General features: G+C 43.9%; 1 protein-coding gene across 6 annotated transcripts in view; it reads right to left on the bottom strand.

Moving 5' to 3' along the window:
* The window catches only part of FHOD3 (formin homology 2 domain containing 3), a gene marked incomplete at both ends in the record, with an annotated part of 417,341 nt that overhangs the window by 144,906 nt on the left and 259,472 nt on the right, over positions 1–12,963 (bottom strand). For all 6 annotated transcript variants that reach the window (XM_084252166.1, XM_084252168.1, XM_084252167.1 and 3 more), the window contains one exon: positions 5,049–5,160. In XM_084252166.1, the coding sequence (XP_084108292.1) occupies positions 5,049–5,160 (112 nt within the window). The remainder of the gene's footprint in view (positions 1–5,048; positions 5,161–12,963) is intronic.

Here is a 12,963-nt window from a genome sequence, read left to right as displayed (position 1 = left end):
AATTTCCTGTGCCTGAGAAAAATATTTTAAGTATTTGCAAGTATTCCCTTAAACTTTGCAGGGTGGTATAAAACATAAAGCTTTTTCTTGTCTTTTCTATGAAGATCTCAAACCATAACTTAGTTATTTAATCACTGTCATCTGTTTATCTACATGTCCACCCTCACCCATCTCCAAGCAGTGGAGTAGAGGTTTCGCAAGATTCTATTTTTTTTTTTACTCTGAATTTTGCAAGCACCTAGTTGGTGCTTAAATAACTGTCAGAAAAATTAGCTTTATATGAAAAATGCTTAACATGGCATCCATTATATGAACGGCACTGGAATATAAGTCATGGTGATAGTTATGGTAATGGTTAGTGGTGATGACACCCACTCTTATGCACAGACCTTCTTTTCTAGCTCCCACCAAACCGTAGTATTAACCCAGAATCAACAGCACAAAATAAATTGCTCAGAACTTTCTCCTTCTTACTTTCCTCCGCTCTGCATTAAACGCGAAAAAAACTAAGACAGCACAATGACTTGTATACTAGTGTAGTCTAACACTCAAACAGAAGGTCCTGTCAGTATCTTCCATGCCCTTCAACAGGATTGATAGATACACTTAACACATATACTTCTGTTATAAATGATCATGGACATGAAGCTTGTGTTCTGTCAGCCTCTAACTCCCACCATGCTTTGTGCATTACTTACAGATCAATGTGTTCTTGAGTAGAAGTCAGGGGCAGGATTGCCTAAAGGATGGCTAGATTTATTCTCTGGTTAATCATGTGTGATACATATGTTTGAGAATTATGTCATATCTCATCACTTCACATTCAAATGAAAAGTGGAACGTCTTCAAAAGAAGTGCTGAACTAAATTAGTGGGATTCAAGATTTATGACTGAAATTTCAAAATAGGTTACCCAAGTCTGACCACTTGCCCCACCCTGTGTCTGAAAGATAGACCCACGCAGTCAGACACCGTGTCCAAGGAGCAAAGGGTTGGCAACCAGTTTCCTGTCAACTAACACAGGGAAGACCTCAAGGAAAGGAAGTCTTTGATGGTGGCAAAATGACAAAGCAAAGTTCTCCCTTTGCTTCTGCAAATGCTTACCACCTTCCTCTCTCCCTGCCCGGTAGGAAGTAATCTGAAGATGCAAGCAGAAGAGATAATGGTCCAGCCCTCTGCAGACAGCAGTGCCCTGGGCCAGCCCCAGGGACTCACGCAACCTCTCTTTATCATTCCAGCCCCTGGGCAGAAGTGACAGTTGCCTGGATCAAATGGGGCATTTATTTTAACTCACCCATAAGCAATTATTAGCCTCTAGGGTGAACGTTGAACTTAGATCCCTCCATCTTTATCCCTGTTCCCACAGTGACCCACGCTTGGCCAAAGAGAGAATCACCCATGTGCCCAGAGGAATCTGGTTGACCTACACACAGCACATGTGTTTACAAAGCAACCCAAGTCATTTGTTCTGGGTCACCGTCATTTGCTGTAGGCGGTCATAATTTTTGAGGACTCATAGCTCATTTGTTGGTTTTCTTTGCCGATTCTTTATATCGGATGGTTTTCATCAGCTAAAAGAATTCCTTTGTATTCAAAATCAGCCCTGTGATATTTCCATTCTCCACCGTATTCCCCAGAGGAATGAGTCTAAAGGCACTCTGAGGAGTAAAATTTATGACTTATTTATACACTTGTGCACAAATGGACATGCTTGGGCAGCCCTTGGTCACTTCTGGAGCCCCTGTCTACTCCTTTACCCGCTAAGAGGGAACTGGAGAGCAACCTCTACGCCGGCTGGAGGAAACACACCTGGAAGTTGGGCTGCTCTCTGCAGAACACCATGACATATTTATATGTTTAATTCCATCACAGGGTTCAAGAACAATTTTACTAGCAGTAAAATAGGATGATGTTATGTGTATGCATTATAAAATCACGGCCAAGACCACACATGTCCATGGAGAAACATGCTATTGAAGCAGATGTGATAAGCTATGTCTGGATTTTTCCGTTAATGCTATTCCTTTTTTTCCCCAGCTTGTAGGGCTCAGTAATAGAGAGCTGACAGTAGTTGCCAAAAGCTTAAGAAATTTTATGGTCAAAAACACTGAAGTTGAGAAAATAATCCATTAGCTGTATTTTTTTTAAATTTTTACAAATTGGGAAAAGATGGCCATTGTTTTGTTTTGAGGGAGAGACTGAGTACAGCAGAGTCTCCAGCTGAGTCTATAGATGGAGTCTAGAATATGGGGTGTCAAGGCTGAGGCTCCCCACAGGATCACTCCTCCACCCCTACAACACACCCTTCATGAAATGTGAAGTCCAAGGAAGGAAATTGTGAACTCCCAGCTCCATGAAACTAAAGGAGAACCCCAAGGTCACGAGAGGTCTGTTCCCTCGAATACCACTCACCCCCTTGACCCACCACCCCAAGGGTCCAGGGGTTACCTGCAATTTAGGACAAGAAAGCAGAGTCCATTAATTCTCTTAATGAAGTAACCCCTGGAGTTGAGAGATGGACTGATTCCCACAAAGATATGTGAAAGGCTAGGTCTTGTTCTCTTGCCAACCTCCAACTTTAGGCCTTAAACCTCATTAATTGACCTTGAGAAATTCAGCCTAGTTCGTGAATCTTGGGCAGGGTCCATTAAGGATTCTCAGCTGGTGCCATAATTTGCTTTTGACCATAAGAGCTTTTGTGCTCAAGCTTCAAATGGCAGTATGTTGTGGTAGAAAGAAACCTGAACCCATCTGGATCTATCTTCCACACTCACAGCCCCTGATCATGCACGAGGATTTGTTTTTATCACGCACACCTGCACACAGACCTGGAGTTGCCTCCGGTCTGTGATCCACCATGCCTGAGGCTGCCATCCATCTGAGCATTCATGAGAAAGTCCCGAAAGTATGGTCCTGGATGATTTTCATTAATTTACATTCAACTTTCAAAGTAACTAGCTAAGCTACTTTCTTTGCCCTTTGGATTCAGTGCTGGAAGGTGGGTCTCTGAATAACACTAAGTCAGAGGCACATGGTTTGAGTCACAGCATGCTGTTTAGTCCCCTCATTTCCTTTTGTAAGTGTTATCTTGGCCGATTTGTGCATAAGAGTGTGCACAGACACACAGAGAAAACTGTAAGAAAATATACAGACATGTTAACAATTATCTCTGACTAGTGAGATTAGAGTTGCTTGTTTTCATTCAGGTAACGTTGGGTTACAATATTGTAGGTATAGGGACATACACTTCAGATGTATGTTACCACACCCACCACCAAGGCACCCATAGACCCCACCAGAATCTATTGTACCCCTTCCATGCTTTGCTCTCCCCCTAGAGATGATTTTTAAATTGTCTTCTTTATACTATTTCCCCAAAAAAATTTCTACAGTATTACTATTATAATCATGAAAATAAATTTTATCAAGTTTTTGTTCTTTGAGTCTTGGGGGGAAACAATAACAATGATAAAAATGACTAACTGTGGAAAAAAACTAAGTTTTTGAAAAGACAAAACAAGACAAAATCCAGTATTTTAACTAGGTTTCACTTCATTATTACTCATGAAGTCAAATCCAAAGTCAAATCCAAAGCTCAGTCTTTGTCAAGTATATGTCGCAGGTCTGCCCACTTGGGGTCAGTTAGGTGCAAGGACACAAAGGGACCCCAGCCCTTAATCAGGCCATCCACTCCCAAGAGACAGGCAATGACAAACTGCATAGAAGATGGGTCTAAGGCATTCTGAGAGCACATGACCACCATCTGATTCAAGGTAGCACAGGGTTAATAAAAAGTATCAGGCTTTTCTGCCCTCCCGCCATCAGGACTGATGATGGATCCTTGTGGTCCTGAATACCTGACTGATGGTGGACACCTGGAGTAGGGTGTGGGCATGTGTAGATGGGATTCACCTGGGCTGAGAGACTTGGCTTATAAGGGCAGCGTCATGGGGACGCCAGAAGAACCACGAGAGCAGCAGAGAACAAGACCACCACAGAACGCCGGAGAGCCCAGAAAGAGTGAAGACTTGCTAGGGGCTGGGAGGCCTGCCAGGCTCCCGGCCCCCCAGCACCCCTGCCTGCTGTGTACCCAGTAAAATCCCAATAAAAGCCTGAAAAGCCTCTGAAGGCTCCAGGATTCCTCCTTCACCTGTCTGCACAGAATCATAGAAAACCTGCACTGTGCCCATTCCTGCTGCTACAGGTAGTAAGGGCAAGATACAGGCCAGGTAGAAGATGGGGGTGATAGGAGTGGACAGCAATGGGTCAGGGGTGGGAAGAGCATAAGGGACTATGGTGATGGTACACAGGTTAATTGGTGGTGGGAATTTCATGGGAACTATAACTGAGATGGGAAAGCATACATTGTTTTTAAAAAAAATGAAGAATGATGTAAAAATATATTAAAAAAATAAATAAAATTATTAAAATAAAAAAAGAGCTTGATCCTAATTCAGAGGACATTGGGAAGTCATTGGCAGGGTTTAGATTAGGAATGATGTGACCACTCTCATGTATTGAGGAATCCTCTAGAAGGACCAGGTTTCTTTTGGACCCAGGACCTTTTGCCCTAGAGCTCTCACACCGGTGGTTGCTCAACAAGTAGCATTTACCAGTCAGTCGCATGTAATCAGGAAGCAAGGGATCCCAGGTGAAGGATGGTGAGGCCCCCCCCATAATGCAGGGGCATGGGATGGAGGGAGGGAGGGAGGCGGTTCAAGGACCATCTGATGGTCCAAGCAAACAAAGCATGTGTGAGGGATGGGGGAAGGCACACTGACTCCAGTAGGGGAAATGATCCGGTTCTGTGTGTGTGGGGGCGAGACACAGCATGAAGTTAAGCCCAGGGTCTAACTGTCCTGGGGGGCCTTTTTCACTGTCAAACCATGGTCCAGTCCTAATTTTCACAGACTTACTATCCTAAAAAATGCTTTCTGCAGTGGAAAGTCTACGCAAGAACTCTTAATTCTGCTTGAACCCATAAAAAGTGGAAGCCTTCCTACTCTAGATTTCTTTACCTTAATGGAACAAAGAGAGGGGACCACTCACCTCTTTTTGTGTCAACAGCAGACACAGCCTGAATTAGGAGAGGGGCATTTGACTCTGAGTACTCCACAAACACAAGCAGCAGCTTCAGGGCTGTCTTCACCACCAGGCGGAACTGTGGAGAGTAGAGAAAATCATTAAAAAAGATAAACACATGCAATTTGCAGCAATATGGATGGCGCTGGAAGGAATCATGCTCAGCGAAATAAGCCAGAAAGAAAAAGAAAAATACCGGATGGTCTCACTCATAGCAGGAATCTAGAAAACCTAAATAAGGGACCAGGAAAATGAATAACTGTAAGAAAGTGAAAATCAAAATCAACAAACAACTATGAACCAGAGACACACTCTGGTGGGTGGGAGGCGGGAAAAGGAGGGATTGGGGTCAAAATAAGGGGGTTGCAATTGTATGGGGAAATATAAAAATAAAATTTAAATTTAAAAAATGAAGAAAAGAAAATCATCACGTAGCTGCAGACACAAGGGCGTCGTCGTCCTCACAGCAGCTGACACCAGCTCTGGCTTTGCCTGGTCACTCTTTTCAGCCACCACACAGATTCCCTCCTAGGGTGCCTCAGGAGGCAGATTTTAGTACTATCCCCATAGCACAGATCGGGAAACTAAGGCACAGAGTAGCCCAGGATCACACAGCTGGAACTAGAAGCAGGTTTCTTTTGGACCCAGGACCTTTTGCCCTAGAGCTTTCACACTGGTGGTTGCTCAACAAGTAAAGTAGCATTCACCCAGTCAGCTGCATGTTATCCAGACTACAATGTGGTAAGGGAGGGATGATCATAATCCTCGCTTCTAGCAAAGAAGCAGGAAGAACAAGTTAAATGATTTGCCCAAGTTCACAACAGCTGGTCTAGGTAAGCAGGAATCTCAACCAAGGCTTGGTCTTAAAACTGAGCAGAGAGGGCAGCCTGGAGCCCAAAACCTGGAGGTACTGGGTCCAGGCACAGCCTTTGTGAGGAGCCACACAGTCTAGGGGCCTGCTTGACACAGGTCATAGGTTACCCGCACCAAGAAATTCCTAAACCTCCCCACTCAAGTTCAGCCAGTCCTGAGGCTGCTGCAACCTGGGACGTCCAGCTCCTGCCCTTCCCCACCAGGCTGCTGCAATGACACTTCATCCATAGTCTCCCTCCCCTGGACACCACTTCTTTCCAAGAAACTCCTCCTCAAGGAACTCACACACCAACTACCTCCTGAAAAGGTATTCAAATATTGCTTCCAACAAAGAGCAAGCCTGCCTTTGGGTGTTCAACCAGCACATCCCAACCCAATAATGTGCAGGAGGCAATTTCAAGGGGAGAGCGAGCTGATTTGCAATGTGTCTGCAGGACCTGGAATGGCATGTGGCAGGCCATCGAGACTGCTATGTGGAGTACTCGAGTCAAATGTCTCTCTTCCAATCCAGGCCGGCTGCTTCCTTGTGCACCTATGACCCACCATCATGGTTCTGAAGCCTCAGTTACAGGTTCTTTGTTTGCTACGCAGTCCAAGGGAGACCCAGGGCTTCCTGGAGGCAACTGCTCACAGCAGAATATCTACAACTCGCATAGACTTCACTCCAAAAGGAACAACTTAAATGCCACCACACCACATCATTTCTCCAAAATCATGCAAACACTGCAACCCTTTTTTGCCTTTCCTTGCCCTGCTTTACTAGTAAACCATCTGTCATTTTCTTGATTCCACATTTCTCTGCCAGTGTCCTGAGCTCCCCTTAATAGGAGAACTTAAATGAGTTGCTACAATCCCTGGCTCTATTTACTCACTTCCCATTGGTTCTTCAGCCATTACACAAATGAAATCACTCCTGTTAGGTATCCAATGGCCTCCACATTGTTAAATCCAACAGTTACTTTTCTGGATCATTTTAGCTCAACTCTCAATAGCAGTTGACACAATCAGTTGCCCTTGGCAGAAATTATTCTAGCTCACCATGTCAGACCTGCCTGCTACCTCAGTGGCCATTCTTTTGCTCCTTTCTTCTACGGTGTTCACATTCTAGGTGTGGGAAGACCTTCAGAGTTCACTCCCAGGCTCTTATTCCTTCTCTTTCCACACACACTCTGTCTCTTGGCTTCAAATTCCATTTATGACTCAATGCTAACTGTTGCTCTCCAGACCTGACCAAAATCCTGGGCCAGGTGTTTACACAACAACCTGAACCCTGACATCTCATCTCCACTCAAGATACTAATAGGCACCCTCAACTCAATGTGGCCAAAAGAGAATTCCAGGTTTTCACTCAGACTCCCTCCCTCCTACTACCCACTTCCAACTTGTCCATGCCACAGTCCCCTCTAAGTACCAGACTCCACCATCCACAAGTGGTGCCTGCACCCTCCCTCCCCGACCCCCTCCCCACATTCAACACAGTTGCCAATGTGATCACTTCCTTTAAGAGAGGTCCTAAATCTATCCACTTACCACTTCCATTCTGGGCACCATAAAAGCCTCCTAAGTACGTCTGTCCCCCTAAAATCCATTCTCCAACTTGCTGCCAGAGGGCACCTGTGCACTCAGTCCTCCAAACACTCCCCAGTCCTGTGGGATGAAATCCATCCTTGCAGGCTCCGTGTCTCAGCCTCTGCCAAGCACCCTACCCACCTCTCCTGTCCCTTCCCTTTCCACCCAGTGGTCTCTGCTACTCCTCAGTAGTCACATGGCCATGTGTTTTTAACATAGCAGAGCTTATTTGTGATCTAGAGTCTTCCCATTAGCTATTCCCTAACCAGACATCATGGGACCTGCCTTTTCTTATGCTTGTGGTCTAAGAAACATCCCCTCCTGGGAAAGGCCTTTCTGACAGCTTCATCTAAAAGAGCCCCTAGTCACTAATATCACTCTCTTATTTTCTTCACATCCTTTATCCTGGAATTACTACATACACTGTTCCTCTGAAGCACCGACCAGAAGGTAAGCTAGTTGGTGGCAGAGGCAGTCTCTGGAGATTCTCACACAGAATTGCATGTGAGGGGCAGGCTGGCATGTGCCCCCACTGAGGCTGGCTCTTCAAATCCATCCCCACTGTATTGTGTGGAGCGAGTCACCCTGAGTCCAGCTTCCATATTCCACTCGGTTGCCCTCCTCAGCACAGCCGGGGCCCTTCACAACTGTACAGAGGACAAGCGGTGCCCTGGGCTGCCACTCATAGGGTCATGCCCTAACCACACAGGGTGATGAGTCTTAAGAGAGCTTTGACCACCAGTTTAAAGATAGAGGCTTTTCACCTTCATCACTCAAGTCCCATATTTGGTCCTCTGCTCACTGACTAGGAATAGACTAAATTCCAGAGTATTTTTCTCAACAACTACAAGGTTGAGGGCAGAAGGGGGAAGTATGGCATAATGAACTGTGCTATCTTTGTGTGTTGAGAGCTGAAGAAATTTCTTCAAGTAAATAAAACAACCCAGCAAGTCCAGGCTTGGTGACTTCCTCAGTGGGAGGACTATCATTATGTGGTTTGAATCTGCTAAATGCCTTCTTGGGAAAGAACCTGGCTGCTGTCCAACGCCTCCCCCCTTGAGCTGGTCTCAGCAGGACCCCTTCTGCCCAAACATCAAGCTTCCTTCTGAGCATCTCTGTGGTCATCGAATCTCAGCCAACATGGTCCCATGAACCCAGAGCCCTTAACCACCCACCCTTGCATGGTTCTCTAATTAAGAAACCACTGTTTTCTAGCAAATTCTTATTTTTCTATTGCTCTCAACATTCCTATTCATATCTTTTTCCTCTCTGATTTAAAAATCTGTTTAGACCACTTTCCACATTGCAATTTTATTTAAAAAAAAAAATCCCCCAACTCTTCTGATTCATTATTTTAGTTTTCTATGAACTTGGCTCCTACTGAGTCTAAATTTATGTTTATGTACATTTGGGAGGCTTCCTTTTTAAAATTAATAACAAACGTATTAGATAAACTACTTTAGAAAAACATAAGAAGACACTAGAATAATAATTTTAGGAAAATGCCTGGTACTAATTGCAAACATGTCCTAACTAATCATCAAAATATGTCCAGCAGGACTCCTCATCAGAAATACCTTATTAGCTTTACTGCATAGACTTGAAAGTAATAAAAGGCCATAAAAGAATTCTACACATGCTCAGCTATCCAGAAATCACTTGATTTGATGACCTCAAGTATCTGGAATGCTGTCAAAACCCACCAAAGCCTTGAAAAAGCCACAGTGAAGCCAGATATTCATTCCTCCAAGTCCACACACACTGCTCATCTCAAAGCTCTTAAAAAATCCAATGTTGGTGCCATTTGCACTCATTGTAGGTGCATTCGAACCAGACTGACTATTGAGATTCCCAGCCCACATTCACTGAGAAGGGGCAGAACAGAGGACAGTGACAGGTCAGGAGGTGGCAAGAGCATGGATGGCGAATGAGCAGGTGGGCAAAGCTGCACACGTGCAGCACCACTGCCCAGCTCGGTGCTGACAGCACCTCAAAGGGCCATGGCCGCGGCATTCCAATCACACTGAGTTCAGGGCTGCCTGGATTCCTTCATGTTCTAATGAAGAGTTTCATTGCAGTGACTTACAGGTTCAAACACCTGCCCATCTTTCTAGCAGCAAAGGAAAATCAGTAAGAATTGATTCTCATTCCTATGGCTCATGGATCGCATAGGAAGATAAAACAACCAGTTACCAAACACTTAAAAGTGTACAGGGCAACATGGAGTCAGCCCCAGAGTCAGCCTCAACATGGAGTCAGCCAAAGACACAGGATGACACCTGGAGGTCCTGAGTGGCCACTTGCTAAGGCTGCTGCAGAAGGAATTCAGAATCTGAATGGGGGTGGACTGGCCAGTCCCATTTAAAGTCATTCCTAGTCCAAGAGGCTCTGATTCTACTTTTAACATTGTCTTGAGGACTTTAAAGGCGCCCAGCACCTGCGACATTCTGTGAGGTAGTAAGGAAGCCCTGCCCTGCCTCCAAAGAGATGGTCATCTAGCTTGAGAGAAGGCCTGGGACACCACCACACCACTCACCTGAGAGTTTCTCCCACGCCAGAGGCCTGCGGAATCCAGGTGCTGAGAGAGAGAGAGAGTGCTCCCTAGAGGACAGCCCATCTCATGGGGAGGGGAGGTGGTCAGATAGCTCAGAGCAAAGCCAGGCAGCCCTCCTGGGCTTCCAGGAGCAGAGCCTTGCAATGTTCTTCCAGTACCTGCTCATGCAAATAATCCCACTTCCGTAGGGCTAAAGGACACACACTGGGAGCAGGGGTGGGGGGCGGAGGGGGTCTAGATTCAGCCTTTGGTCTACGTATCACCTGCTTTTTCTGTAATTACATTCTAGGGAATGCATTCTATTTTAATGCCATCTGTTATAATAAATTATGTGCTACATGGCTTTAAAACACACAGCTAAATCACAGCATATACCAGGAACTAGAGAAACTCCTGTGTGAGAGGACAAGAGCACGTAGCCAGCTGTGAACTGTTGTGCTTCTCTTAAGTATTTAGAACATTTTGGGGGGTGCTTGGCCTGAAATTTACTTTCTGCTGCAGCTATTAATTGCACTCTCTGTTCCTACTCAGCATTGAAAAAAAAAAATTAGTGGTCCTGCCTCCAGAGGAATAAAGATGTCTTTGACTCAGGGATATAATATTTGTCAGGTCAAGTCCTGAGACTAAACCTCCAGATTCCATAAACAACTCGGGGATCCAGTGTTACCTCTGTGCCAGGAAGCTGGGCTGGAGAGAGGGGTAGCAAGATAGTGTTGACATAGTGCTTTTATTTTTTCATTTAATTTTCAGAGTCACCACACAGGGAGGCTGTGGGGTCAGTCTGTACAGAACCTGGGTGTCTAGGTTTTAGGTAAAAGGTAACTGCCAGATGTATGGAAAAGGAATAAAAGGGAGTTTCTCAATAATTTTTCACTTAAAAGCCAACTGGAACTCCCTTGATGTTTTATTGCACTTAGAGAAACACAAGAACTACACTCAGAAGGTCAAATATGCTGCTTATTAAGTAGAAATAAAAGGATTCCAAAAAAATTCTAAATTCCTATTCTTCTAAAAATTCAACAACCATAAAAAGAAAACAATTTTCAAACCTCAGGATTTAAATTACAAAGGGAGTTAGAAAAACATGCTCCACTCCATTTGTTTCATTTTCCACTAAAAAAGCATAAATATATGTTATAGAAGTGGATGTTGCTTATTAAAACCGAATTGGAAATCGGTAAGATAATTTGATCTATAAAGCTTTGCCACACTGTGCAAGTTTACCAGAGCTAAGAATATGCTGAGTATTCACAAAAAAAAAAAAAAAAAAGAAGATTCAAGTGCTTAAGGTACTTATCTTCACGAACTTTTTATTTAAACATTTTTTTCCAATGACATACACTGAAATTCAGAATGGTCCCTAAAGTCTTTTTAACTGGTCACCAAACAGTCCAGCAGAAACCTCCAATTCTCAATCTCTCCCCTTCCATAAAAAACTGCATTTCCTAAGTATAGAACTCGGGACCTACGTTGTCAGGTGTTACTGTGAGAGGAGTGTAGAAACAAGAGTGGGCACATTTGCCAGGACAGGAGGTCACCTGCCCCACATCCAGGTGCTATGGCTGCAGGGTTGATGGCCACCTCTTTAGCACCCCATGCAATTTCCCGGAAGGGCACCAACTTTATGATAAATGTAGTCTCAAATGTGAGACTGTGAACCCTTTCAGTTTTCACCAGTTAATGGATAAGAAATCTTGCAGAATGTGAAATACAGCACACTGCTCAAAACAACTAAATATCAAAATAATGATATTACAAACATTTTCTTCTAGTGAGCTAAAAATCCGGGGACTTTGCAGGAAGTTTCCTTAAAGAATAATGGATAAAAGACCAGAGATTATGCACTTTGCTTGCTTTCCCTTAGGATGCACAATTATGAAAAACTAGATGATAAAAGAAACCATAAATCCCCTCCATCATTGCTAAGGAATACTGACTGAGAAGACACCTTGATCATGTTTGCAAAATGAAGGCGAGAACCCATCCAAGGCTGGGTGCTTTCCTGTTAGTGACACCCCCATTTTCAGATGCAAATCTCATGATCAGGATAGCTGTGGAAATCATCACACAGGTTATTTCTGGAAGAAGTCAAAGAAACACACAGACCAAACTGATTCTTCCTGCTAAAGGATCTCCATCTTGCCCTGCGGTATAAAATGTAAGCCTGTGGAAAAGTGACAAGTACTCTTTTCTGAGCAATAATCAAGGCAAAAGAACTTTCTTTGGTAAATAATCAGCCCTGGAAACATGCCAGGGGACAACAGCTAAACCTGACGAATGGTTAACGTGCTGTTCGCAGGAGTTTGGCAGGCAGCACACATCTCAGAGTGGGGGGAGAGAGAAGGTTGGCAGGTAAGTGGTGGCAGCGGGCGAGGCTGTGGGGACGGGGTAGGCTGCTGGCAGAGGCACATCTAAGCCTGCAGAGCCACTCTGGGGCTGGTTCCTAGAGGCCTCCACAAGCCTAATATCATGTTCTTCAAATATTGCAATAAAACAGGAAAATACTCATAACATATTTGGAGTTAATTATATAAGGAAAAGTCAAGGAAAAATCAGAAGGAAGGGTATGAAATTAATCTTTATGTTGTAACATTTCAGGTGATTTTTTTTTTTACTTAGTGTTTCTGAAGTTTTATACAGAGTATATTACTCTTATGAAAACATTCAGTAAAAGTTTTAAAAGGTTATTTTTAAGATCAAGATTCCATATGCCATCAATAAACTCCAGCTATGACTTTTCTTCAATGTTTTCAACTGCATCATGAAAATCAGCTTTAATCCAAATTTCTATTAATAAAATACATATTAATTTAAGCTATTTGGAAGGATTAAACACAAAAATCTAACAGTATTTATTGGCTGAGCAGATCTCATGGCATTTAATAT

This window comes from Talpa europaea (genome assembly GCF_964194135.1).
Source record: "Talpa europaea genome assembly, chromosome: 13".
NCBI lineage: Eukaryota > Metazoa > Chordata > Mammalia > Eulipotyphla > Talpidae > Talpa > Talpa europaea.
Note: the sequence above shows the minus strand (reverse complement) of the source record. Positions and strands in the feature narration are given on the sequence as shown.